The 11,922-nt window shown below is 45.4% G+C and overlaps 1 protein-coding gene across 2 annotated transcripts in view; it reads right to left on the bottom strand.

Annotated features, from left to right (window-relative positions):
- Positions 1-11,922, bottom strand: part of FASN (fatty acid synthase) — a 53,572-nt gene that overhangs the window by 3,657 nt on the left and 37,993 nt on the right. For both annotated transcript variants that reach the window (XM_074224816.1, XM_074224815.1), the window contains exons 24-39: positions 9,512-9,676; positions 9,236-9,354; positions 8,984-9,138; positions 8,484-8,687; positions 7,732-7,882; positions 7,292-7,470; positions 6,626-6,745; positions 6,233-6,355; positions 5,770-5,993; positions 5,042-5,243; positions 4,280-4,431; positions 3,841-3,932; positions 2,221-2,372; positions 1,711-1,956; positions 1,174-1,362; positions 161-388 (exon numbers count right to left, since the gene is read on the bottom strand). In XM_074224816.1, the coding sequence (XP_074080917.1) occupies positions 161-388; positions 1,174-1,362; positions 1,711-1,956; positions 2,221-2,372; positions 3,841-3,932; positions 4,280-4,431; positions 5,042-5,243; positions 5,770-5,993; positions 6,233-6,355; positions 6,626-6,745; positions 7,292-7,470; positions 7,732-7,882; positions 8,484-8,687; positions 8,984-9,138; positions 9,236-9,354; positions 9,512-9,676 (2,701 nt within the window). The remainder of the gene's footprint in view (positions 1-160; positions 389-1,173; positions 1,363-1,710; positions 1,957-2,220; positions 2,373-3,840; positions 3,933-4,279; positions 4,432-5,041; positions 5,244-5,769; positions 5,994-6,232; positions 6,356-6,625; positions 6,746-7,291; positions 7,471-7,731; positions 7,883-8,483; positions 8,688-8,983; positions 9,139-9,235; positions 9,355-9,511; positions 9,677-11,922) is intronic.

Below are 11,922 nucleotides of genomic sequence, written 5' to 3'. Positions count from 1 at the left end.
TAAGTCAGATCTCAGGCAGGCTTGCCCAACTTTCCTGAGGAGACCCCCTTTTGACTCCAGTCTGTCCTCCACCACTGGAGAGTAGCAATCTTTGGAAGTGGGCTGCTCTACTGGATCCCATATCTCCCAGCTAGACTAGTGGGGGTGGGGGTGGGGCTACCTTTGGTGCACTGCAGGCCATAGGTGGGGATACTGAGTTTGGCAGCGAGGTTGTGGAACACGGTGATTGAGCCCTCAATAGGATGGACCAGGAAAAGAGGTCGCTCTGTGCTCTGCACAGCATTGAGCAAAGTGATTGTGGGCCCTTCAGGGTTCACCAGCAGGTTCCCCAAATTCAGTTTGGCTTCTCGGACAGGGCTGATGTCTTTGGCCGGTGAAGACTTGGATTCTTGAAGAGGAGAAAGTAAAAGGACCTCGTTATACCTCCCATCCTTGAGCTTTTGGTGGGCCATTTTACCTTGGTTTCCTCATTTGTAAAATGAGAATCTTTTTAAGATCCCTTTGAGTTCCTTATGCTATGAGCTCTGGAGGATAGAGCACCTCCCTCAACTTGTAGGAAGCCTGGGATTCTAGCCACGGATGTCAAGGAGAAGGAGAGAATGAGGCTTCATTGAGGCTTCCATTCTCCTGGGAAGGGTGGTTTTTCTGACTGGGTTCTGGCCAGTCCCTAAGTATCCATCCTTCCCTCCCTCTCTCAATCAATCAAAAGTATTTATTAAATGCTTAGGTGCCAGGCTGACAGCAGGGTGGCACAGTGGATATAGTGCTGGGTCTGAAGTCAGGAAGATTCAACTTTCTGAGTTCAAATTTGGTCTTGGACACTTAGTAGATGTGTGATCCTGGGCAAGTCACTTGACCCTGGTACCTCAATTTTCTCATCTATCAAATGAGCTGGAAAAGGAAATAGCAATGGGCTTATGAAACAACTGAACAACAAGAAAATGTGCTAGGAATTAACTTAGTCACATAAGCCTTGGTCTCGTTAACACCATTTGGAAACCAAATGAGCTAGGCAGAGAACAGGGAAAATACCATCACCTTGGGATTGCTATTCTATAGCCTCAAGAGAAGAATAATTTTTCTTCTCTACAGATTCCTCACTGGGTGTTGGTCTTGTGATGGTGCTGGGTAACCCCAACCCCCCCCCCCCACCTCCCTTCTATACCAACTCACCATCTCCTGTTCCAGACTGAGACGAGAGCTCTTTTAGCTTCTTGATCGTCAGCTGTCGAATATCCCTCATGGCCATGACTATGTCGTACTCCCGTTCCAGGGTCTGCCTCACCTCTACTCCCATCAGAGAGTCCAGGCCTAGATCAGCCAGGGTACTGTCTGGGTTCATTGTGCTTACATCTCGGATGCCTGGAGGAGAGAAGCTTCCATATTAATGGTTAGAGTAAGGAGGATACTCCTGGGGCTGGGGAAACCAGGCAAGACCCAGTTATGTTCTACATTTCCTCTGCGCTTGAAGATAATGTGAACTAAAGCAAGATGCTGCCCTGAACAGGGCTGGGATGCATCATGGGAGGTTAGAGTAAACACACTGAAACATGCTATCTTTGCTGAAAATACAAATAGTATTCAGGAAGTTAGGGGTGTTCACAGGAACATCCCAAGCTTGATCTTCTAAGACAGATCTGCCTGGATGGCCCTGACTAGGTTAAGTCCTTAGGATGGGGGCCATTAGACAAGGGTCTAATCATGGCTCACCAAGGATGTGTGCCACTGCTTTCACCAGGTCCTTCTGGCCATCTCCATCACCACGGGACACCAACTTCTTCTCAGCTAACACGAAGCTGCTCATGACAGGGTGGTTTTGGTTAAGGAAAAAGTCCAAGACTTCCAGGCAGGAGGAGATGCGTTGGGGCAGGGTCCCACCAATCACAGTGTCATTGGTGCCCATGGCTTCCAGGACAATGCCCACATCACCAATGGCTCCCCATTGTATGGCAAGACCTGGAGAAGAGAGGGTGATATTTCCAGTGAGGGAGCAGGTTACTAGCATAACCTAGTGAGCACAGAGGTTATGATAGAGGATTGGCAGCAAAGGGGGTTCTCTCACTCGGTAGCAATGAGTTCCCTGAGAAAGCATGTGCCTGTTTGGGGGGAAATGGCCTAAGGTCCTGTTCCTATGTGTCCATCCTATGGATATGCTGCTTAGTGGTAGCAGATAGTAAGGACCTATATATATATATATGTTCTCTCTCTACTCTGGTTTACCTGGAAGGCCATCATGCTTCCGCTTCTCACAGATACGCTCCATAGTGGAGTTGGCAAAGCCATAGTTACTCTGCCCGGCATTGCCTCGTCCACAGCTCACCGATGAGAAGGCCACAAAGTAATCCAGCTCTGGGCATTTTTCCCGCGACACTCTAAAAGACAACCCAAGAACATGATATCACTTGCTACTCCCCTCCACATAGTCCTATCCTCTGGAGGGTCTGGGGGAAGGTATTTTATCTATACCTTTCTAATATCTGCATCTGGATATTGGCATTCTGGACTTGCCATCCAAGTTTTAATATGAGACTAAGCAAACATAATTAGGAAGACATTTGAAAAACCAAATAAGATTACCTGTAGCACACTCCAAAACCAACCAGGAACATTTTTCTTTTGGATGGCATGAACTCTTTCCATTGGTATGGATAATCAAAGAGTTGTGTAGCTACTATAGATACAGAATATATGTATCCATAGCTTGAATAGGAGCATATAGGTCATCAGGTTCTAAAGGAAACCCATGCCTTACATAACACTTCATCATGAAAATATCTGAAGAGTATTAACCTTGGCACAGATAAACATTCAATAATGTTTACTGAAAGAATAAAAGGGTGAGTGACTTACTGAATGGATCCCGTACAAATTTATATTATCTAAACTCAACTTGGCCATCACTGCAGTAAGGCAATCTTTTTATGCCTCCCTAATTGATTCTCTATCTTATCACCACAATGGTTTATTTTTCATTTAATTTAAACCTCCTCTCTCAGGTCTTCCTCATACTCTACCAACAAAATTCAGGCCATTTGTCATGAGTTCCACCTTTTCCCCTCCTCCCTAACATAATTCCTTAATATTAACCCCTATTATCTCTCCCTTAACTCCAAACTCTGATGGAGAGATGGCTCTTTTTCTAGTCGAAGTCAACCCTTCTAAAAGCATCCTTAAGTTCATCCTCTCCTTTCTTTAGCTGACGGGTCCTACTACCATTCTCCTACTATATAATTTTACATTTTTTCCGAGTTAACAATTCTTTTTCTGTTGTCTAATTACACACCAGGTATTCCCTATTTTTTAAAAAAACTTTACTAGATCCAGCCACTCCTGTTCTCCCTTTATACAGCTTTTTCAAAGCATTGGGCTATGAAATATATTGATTTTAAATTACCTCTCATTCTCTTCTAAACCCTCTGTAATCTGGCTTATAACATCTCTCAAATGAAACCACTTTCTCAAGAGTTACTAGGGATTTCTGAATTGCCAGATAAAATGGTCTTTTCTCATTCCTATTCTTCTTGATTTCTTTACAACAGATGATTTTGTTGACTAGTCTTCCTGGATGATTTGCTTCTTTTGGATTTTTATACTTCTTTCTACATGTCTGAACTCTTCTTCTCAGTCTTCTTTGCTGAATCCTTAAGGACATCACATTCCCTAGTCAGGGATGTCCCTCCAAGCTTTTGGACTGGCCCTTTTCTTTTTTATCACTGCTCTGTTATGTGGTACCATGACAGACTTAACTGCACTTAACAAATGCTTGCTTGCTTATTGAATTGAATTGACATGGCAAAAAAAGAGAATTTAAGTGGATCCCCTAGCCCACTGTCTTTATACCTGTCCAAGTTAATCGTGCCGTTGTATTTGGGCTTGTTGACATCCTGGAAGAATTCTGGCGTCTGGTTCTCCAACATGGCATCTCTCAGGACCTGAGGAGGAAAAGAGGTTCTCAGTAGTCTCCTTAGGGGGAAATGGGACCAAGTTTTCCTAAGGGTATTTCCACTTTCTCCATTGTAGAAACATAGGTATGGCTCTTGACCCTTCTACCCTACTGTGGGTACTACTCTTATTCCCCTGAAGGCATGTTCCCCTTAGAGAAGACAAATACCCCCAAAAAAGCAGAAAAGTAGATGTGGGGAAACTCTTGAAATTATTCAGGCTAAGCAGGAGATTCCCACTGTGCCAGTCCTAGGTCACTATTTGCAGAAAGCAGCTTTATAAGACACCTTTGTTTCATCACCTTGCCTCCACCCACTGGGCCAGAGTACACACTCACCATAGCCAGGTTGAAAATGCCCCCAACAGGCCCAAGCTGGGTGGCCTCTGCTATCAGCTGCTGGGCTCCCTCAAGTGTGCTCACATTACTCATGGACACAAGGACCTGGATGCCTTCCTGCTGCCACTCTTGAATCCGTTTGGCTTGATACCCTGCGGGAAACAATGGATTTGGAAGGGAAAGGCCATGGTGCTCTTGCTTCCATCTTCCCAGTTGGGTGAGTACTGTGCAAAAGTAGGTGAGCGGTCCTTATAATAAGTCACTAGACTTGGATTTAAATTGAACTGTCTTTGTAGTCTGGTTCTAGTTCTAATTAGACAAGTGTTCTTAAACAAGTTGTTTTACCTCTCAGAGTCTAAATCTCTAAGATGGATATGGCTAAGTGGTCTCTAAGATCTCTTCTAGGTATTCTATGTTCTATAAGAAATGAGATGATAGTCAAAAAGGCACTTTAAAAATCTCAAAAGTTCTATGCAAATGAAAATGATGATTATTATTAAGCAAGAGCAATATATCATTTTCTGTGGTTTATCTGCCTCTACCTTAGAAAAGAGAACATCAATTTTACTTTCTTCTGAACCCTCACACACTTGACTAATCTTTATCCCACCAGATTTTTGAGACTGAGGAGGGGGAGTAGGGGAAGGGGGAATGACAGCGGTCCAGTCTCCCTGGGTTTTTGTTCCCTTTGCAGCCCCTTTGGTCTTTGCCTACACAGAGACACAGAGAGATATAGTGACACACACACACACTTCCACATACCAGTCCGAATGCCCGAACGTGAAGTCAGAACAAGTTTCTCAGCCCCTCGAAGAATAAGCCATTGAGCTAATTCAAGCCCAAAACCACCAAGTCCTCCTGTGATGATATAGGACTTATAGTTGGGGCAAAATGTCTTGGAAATGGCCGAGATCAGGTTGGGCTTTGCCCCGTTCATCACATCTTGCTTCTCTTCTTCTTGGACCTGTTCCCCATCACACATACACACACACATATACTGTAGTAGGTGGATTGTCCACTCTTTTTTAGCCTTCCCCCGCTCCCCATTCTCTGTCCCAATATGGCCTGAGGGTTAAGGATACTCCTTTCAGCAGGTAAAGATTCCAAGATGGAGGAAGAGTAATGAGTACAAGGAGGAAAATGCTAAGGGTTATTAGAATTGTCTTCCTCAAAAATAAAAAAAAGAATAATCAGGAAATTATTGGATCTACATTTTAGCAGGAAGGATTAAGTTAAGACGACCTAATGAGAATTTTTTGAGACTGCTAGTCTCCTGCTTAGCCTGACTAGAATGATTTATGGGATTTTCCCTGGCAAGCTTGAGAATTAGGGGACATACTAAGTTGGCAATGGAGACAGTTGACACCTCAGTCACCTCTTAGCTAGGATGCTTCCCTTTTCTAAATGGGTCAGTCCCTAAGACAATTACTCTCCTGGAGTTCCCTGGATATAATTCTTTTCTACTGGGGAGCTCCCACCAGTTCTTTTACCTTGATGACTACTTTGCCAATGTGTTTTCCTTGGGCCATGTAGCGGAAGGCATCCTCCACCTGGTCCCTTCCAAAGACAGTACACTTCAGGGGCTGGACCACCCCACTCTGGATGCCTGCCTTTACGAGGTCTGCCACCTGCTTCCAGTTATCATTTCCTTCTTCAAAGAGTGCATCCAGCAGGATACCATGGAAGGCCACATTCTTTAAGAAGATAGCCATACCTGGGGGAGATGGGAGAAAGAAGCAGAGCATGTGAAAGTCATATTGTCCCCATACTGCTTGCCACAAGAATAGGGCTGATGGTAGCACAATGGCCCTCCCCCTCAGGTCAAGACTAGGATCTGGTTCAGGTATAGTGGGGAGTAAGTCTAGACCCTGCTGGGACACTCCCACCTTCTCATTCTTTTACCTCACCAAAGGGAAATGTCTTTGGAGCCTGCACCTTGTGGCTACAGCTTACCCAGGGCATGATTGTTTGATAGGTCAAATTTTCCAATTTCTAAGAAGCGACCATGCTGAGCCAAGCACCGAACACTGGCCTGGAGTTTCTCTTCTGCTAGAGAGTTCAGGATGAGGTCTACTCCTGGAATGGGGGAAAGAGATTTTGCCATCAGCCTCTTTTCCTGGCCTTCTAATCCTGAGACCTCTCTATGGGTCTCAGTCTACCCATTTGTAAAAGGAGGGGCTCATGCTAAATAGTGTTTCAACAAGTTGACATTCTATGATCTTTGATTACTTATCCTAGGAAGAAGAAAGTACTCTTAAAAAAAAATACTGAGGTTTTTTACCACTAGGTCCGGTTCCCCATTTCCTGCGTATGGATATCCCCTCACCCTTGGCATCCTGGGCTAACCTTTTCCTCCAGTGTGTTTCATCACATGTTGTTCAAATGATGTGTTCCGTGAATTGGCAAAACTGGTGGCATCAAGCTTGGGGAACTTGGCCTGGAGGTAGGCCCGCTTCTCAGCTGACCCTGTGGAAGCACATCTGCTAGTCAGCCTGAGGCAGGGGATGCGGCCTGCCCTCAAGACTCAAAGAAAGAACTTTTTTTAGAGAGAGGGATAAAATCCCATTAGATTGAAGGAATCTAAAATAAAGAAAGAAGGCCCTGAAACACAGTTGCTTTAAGCATAAGGGTAGGACTGGGGGGAGATAGCAATGGAAGTACCTTCCTTGATACTGACAATTCAGTTTTGGAACCAATGCTGGGATAAACCAGAGAGTTTAACTGAACAGAGAAGAAGACCTGATTCCAGTTCTGGTTCTGGCTCCAAGGCTGTCCAAGTAATGCCAAACATACAACAGCCTTTTTTCTCTAGGCCCATCCTCAGAGGAGGGAAAGGGAAGGAGTCTTTTCTGGGGCCTGACCAGCCTCAATTCTGAAATGCAGTAGGTAGGTAGTCAGAGAGCATTTCAAGTGGGAATAAGATGGAAAAATGGGCAGAGTAGCATATGATAGACATCAAAAGGAGGGAAAAAAGGCTGGAAAACTAGAGACAGGGAGGGACCTGGCTCTTACCCACAGTAGTGAAGACCCGGCAGTTCATACTCAGAGCAATTGCAATGGCAGCCTGGCCAACGCCCCCAGAGCCAGAGTGGATGAGCACTGTCTCTCCCTGTTTTATACCCCCACGGACCACAAGCGAATAGTAGGCTGTGGTATAGACAACGGGCACCGAGGCAGCCTCCTCCAGGGTCCTGAAGATGGGGAGGCCGAAGGGAAGAAGGTTTACAGTTAAGAGCACAAGCTCTTATTGAGTTAGTCCCCATGCCCCTCCCCCCCACCTACCCACTCCCCAGCTCCACATTGACCCTCTCCTTAGTTACTGTTTTTGGAGGTCCTGAAGCCTGAAGAAGTAGTTATTTCTCTATGTGCTCTTATACCATTTGTCTTTACCCCTCTGCTCCAGGAGGAATCTCTGTAAACCTGGTTCCCTCAACAACATCTTCCTAACTTACCACTTAGTGGGCACATCCCAAAGGAAGTCTGAGGAGAGCAGGACTGAGGTGGCCAGGCCTTCTGCAGGTACCAGGCCCATCACCCGTTTGCCACTTGTGTCTCGACCAGAGAACTCCATGCCCATCATACAGTCCCGGTTGGCCCATTTCCCTAGGCATGAAAGAGAGAGTTTGGTGTCTAGAGCCAGTGCAGGTGCCCAGCAGTTCTCCTTTCCCTGACCCGGTCATGCTCCACAAGGCCCTTCCTCCTTTCATCTCCTGAATGTTATTGCTATGTTGTCCCTGGGCTTTAAAAACTCTATCCCAAAAAAGGGAAAAGAGAGATTGGTCACTTTCACAAGTTTGAATAAAATCAAAACACTGACTTAACCTCTCACCTCAAACTTGGAGGGGCTTCCTTCCCTTTTACTTCTCCTTCAGAGTGGTTCTGACCTGCCAGTGAGTGGCGACTGCAGACAAGAAAAATTCTTGCCTATATGAACTACAAGGAATATGGGATTCTAGAACAAGTCCTCTTGGCTTGTTTCGGGGGTAGGATCATGGATGAAGAGTTGCCATCACCACTTTCTAGCCTCTCCTGCTCATCAGAGTCCTTCACCCAAAGTCAACAATCCTAGCTGTTGCTTGGTCTGACAGTTCCAACCCTCTTATATTGCACAAGAGAACCCTTTGCTGGGCTCATGACCCATGGACCCTTTCTGGCTGGTTGGCTCCTGGGGGGCTGAGCCAGGCCCCTTAGCCTGGCTATGCACCTGGGATGGCATCAGGGGAGAGTTTGCCAGTGGCCAACATGATGTCCCGAAAGTTGAGTGAGGCATAGTAGATCTTGCAGAGCTGTGAGCTGGGGCCAGTGGGCTGGGCATAGCGCAGTGGGGAACACACCCAGGAGATGGAAGAAAGGTCCCCTCGGGTCAAGACATTGACAAAGGCATGCTCTGTCTCTATCCTGGGTTTGCCTGGTGGAGGGAAGAGGAACAAAATGAGTCCCACTGTGACGGGGCTGGCTGAGTGACAACAGGTTTTTTTTCAGAGACACAGATGTGGTCATATGAATAACTGTCGAGTAGAGGGTGGAGAAAAGCTTAGCCAAAAACTTCCCTCCCAAATCTGTTTCATATTTCATGATCTAGCTCACCTCCCTACCCTCTTAGAAACCAAACTAGGATATGGAATCAAGCTGCTTCCCAAGGCCCAAGGAACTCAGCCTTAGGGTGGGGGTAAGATGGGAGAGGGAAAGGAGGGGGAACATCACCTTCTGTCAGTGGAAAGTGGCGGAAGGCCCCCCATTTTCCATCCCGGTACACGTTCATCACCAAGTCCCCTTGTAGTAGCTCCTGCATCTCTTTGGTGGATGGACCAGTTTGGGGGACAGTGGAGGAAGAATTGAGGTTGGATACCAAGACACATCTGAAAGAGTTAAGAGTAGAGTCAGGGAGGGTTACCTCGGTGGGAGGAAGGGAGACAGAGAAGATACATCAGTGAGTGTTCTGGCATCTTTCCATACCGGATTCTCTGCCCGCCAGGTTCTTTTCGGAGGCAGTTCACCATCCCCACAACACCGGAGGTGGCACAACCAGCTGCTGTTAGCCACACTGGTTGATTGGAGGACTCTGCCAGAATGGTCTGTAAGAGAAATCCAGGAAAGGAAAATAAGCATTCCTCAAGTGGGAAGGGACCTAGTTGAATACAAGGACCAAAGTTTGTAGCAATCTGGCTTCCACATCCACCTTATGCTCCTAGTGCTTACCTGAAGAAGCAAGGGATCCAAATGAATACTCACCCTTAAAGAGTCCACCCATTTGTAGTGAGTATCCTCCACTTGCAAGAAGATGGGGCTCTGGGAAGGGCCTTGCCGGCGGCACAGGAAAATAGCAGAGCCATAGAAGGACTTTTTCAGTACCACCAGGTGCAAGGAAGCCTTCTGGAACACATTCTCCCACTCTGCCTGCCAGGAGAGATGAGGAAGAGGTAGGGACAGATCCTGGGGAACTGACACTTCATTAAGCACTGCCTCTTCTCCCCAATAACTTAAATTTTTTTTTAAATTTTAAGTGAAAATAGTATGTTTGGACTGTATTCAGACTCCAGTTTTTTCTGTAGTTATGGAAGGCATTTTTCTATCACCAATCTTTTAGTGTTGTCTTTGCTCCCCAATAATTTTTTTTTGGCAAGGGAATGGGTTTAAGTGACTTGCCTAAGGTCACATGGCATCTGAAGCCTCATTTGAACTCAGAACCTCCAGATTCCAGAGCCAGCGCTCTATCCACTATGGCACCTAGCTGCTCCCCCAATAACTTTTATAGGACATGATGCTGATGGGAATGTTGTCATTATGTTTTCTTTGCACATTTATTAATATTTATTAAGAACCTATTATGTGTCAGATACTGAACTGGAAAAGGCAAAAGATATGGGGGAAGAGGTTCAAGGACCCTGTCCCTTGTCCTCTGCTTCTTCATCCCAGTGGTAACTCCCTAGGTTTTCCTTTCTCTATCCTCAATTTACTCATTCTGATGCTATTCTTTTCCCAGAAGCTAAAGCCTTTCTGCTTCCTCAGTATGACATCACCATGTGGTATGACAAGAGGTAGCTGACTGAATTGGCATTTTTCTCCTAGTTCATACCTGTTCTTACCCCATGTCCTCAAATCCCACTGCTACCCTAGGCCCTTGATCTATTCTTCCAGGGCCATTTAATCCCTGCTTAAAAAAGAAATAATTATAATAATAATAATAAATTCCTGCTTCTTTTTAACTCTGGGTTGCCACTGGTTCTTGGCACCAGCCATCCCCTCGAAAGCAGTTTGTTAACTGCCCAAGTAATTGGTCCAGTCATCTCCAGTCACATCACCACATGAGAAGGAGTTCAGTTCACCCAGAGACCCATTATGACTTTGGGTATAAATCTGGATGGAGAACTTCCCTGACCAATGCAAAGGGTCAAAAGCCTTTTCCAATTGAAACTGCTGCTAATGAATCTCTGGATTCATTAAGAATCTAGCCCATAAAGGAAGTCTGTTGCTGTTGCCAACTTGAGGAAACCTTTATTTTTGGTGTTTCCAGGTGAGTACTATGTTCACACACACACACACACACACACACACACACACACACACACACACTGACATACAACACATATACATGACTCCCCTCCTGTCCCCCACTCCCCCAATAGTACTACATATTGTCTTTGTTCTCTTGTTTTCCCTCTGGGACTAATGGAGAAGAAAGCTGCACCTCACAGCCCTAATTGATCTTCCTTAGCCTTGAGCCTGTCTCTTCTTTTATACTAGCATTTGCAGTGGAAAATCATTCCCTTTGGTTTGATGACACTGATGGGTTGATCCCCACAATATAAGAGGTCCTGCTGCAATGCACTGCTTCCCACAGATGGACTCTTGGCCAGGGTCAGTTCACTTCCCTCATGCCTGATATTACTCCCCCCCAAAATGGGCCAGATAGATTGAGATTCAACTTTTATAACAAAAGTTGAAAAGGAACAAAGCTCTTCAAACAGATAAAAAGGCTGACCTGGCAATCAATCATTAAGCATAGCACCTAGGACTGACCCTCTCTAGCTCTTGGTTAGTCTTGTTGGTAGCTAGAGATGGTTTGTCTCTTATTTGGAGGAGGGTTGAGAGGCCAGCAGGAGGGAACTTGTAAAGTTTACATTTCCTGGGGAGGAAAAAGGTATAGCATTGACCCAAATCTTTGGCCATTCTGCCCATGACCTTGAAGATGTGTCCATCCTGCTTTGGGGTGGTTCAGTTTCCAAAAGGTATAGGACTGGGGGTGGTGGGTGTCATGCAGTTTGGAGAGGAGTTGGTTATTAAAGGACCCTTTTGACAATCAATCTTCAAGGAAATTAATTCATGAAGAGCTCTGCAAATCTTAAGGCAACTTAAAATATTAGCTTTTATCATCATCAATCAATCCTTTTCTTTCATTCCCTAGTCAATTTCACTAAATCTTGTTGACTCTTCCCTTTGAAATGAGAGTTGGGATTTTTTTTTCTTTCCTGACCCTCATTACTTCTCAGGTTTCCCTTCCTGCCTCTAGTTTCTCCCTTTTGTAGTCTATTGTACATACTCTCATGACAGACTCATTTTTCTCTGCACATGTGTGATAAGATATACTTTGCCCCACCTACTGAGAAAAAAGTCCTTGCTCTCCAGGGGGTCTCACTGAGGAT

This window comes from Macrotis lagotis, chromosome 2 (genome assembly GCF_037893015.1).
Source record: "Macrotis lagotis isolate mMagLag1 chromosome 2, bilby.v1.9.chrom.fasta, whole genome shotgun sequence".
Classification (NCBI taxonomy): Eukaryota; Metazoa; Chordata; class Mammalia; order Peramelemorphia; family Peramelidae; genus Macrotis; species Macrotis lagotis.
This window is presented reverse-complemented; position numbering and strand designations above follow the sequence as displayed.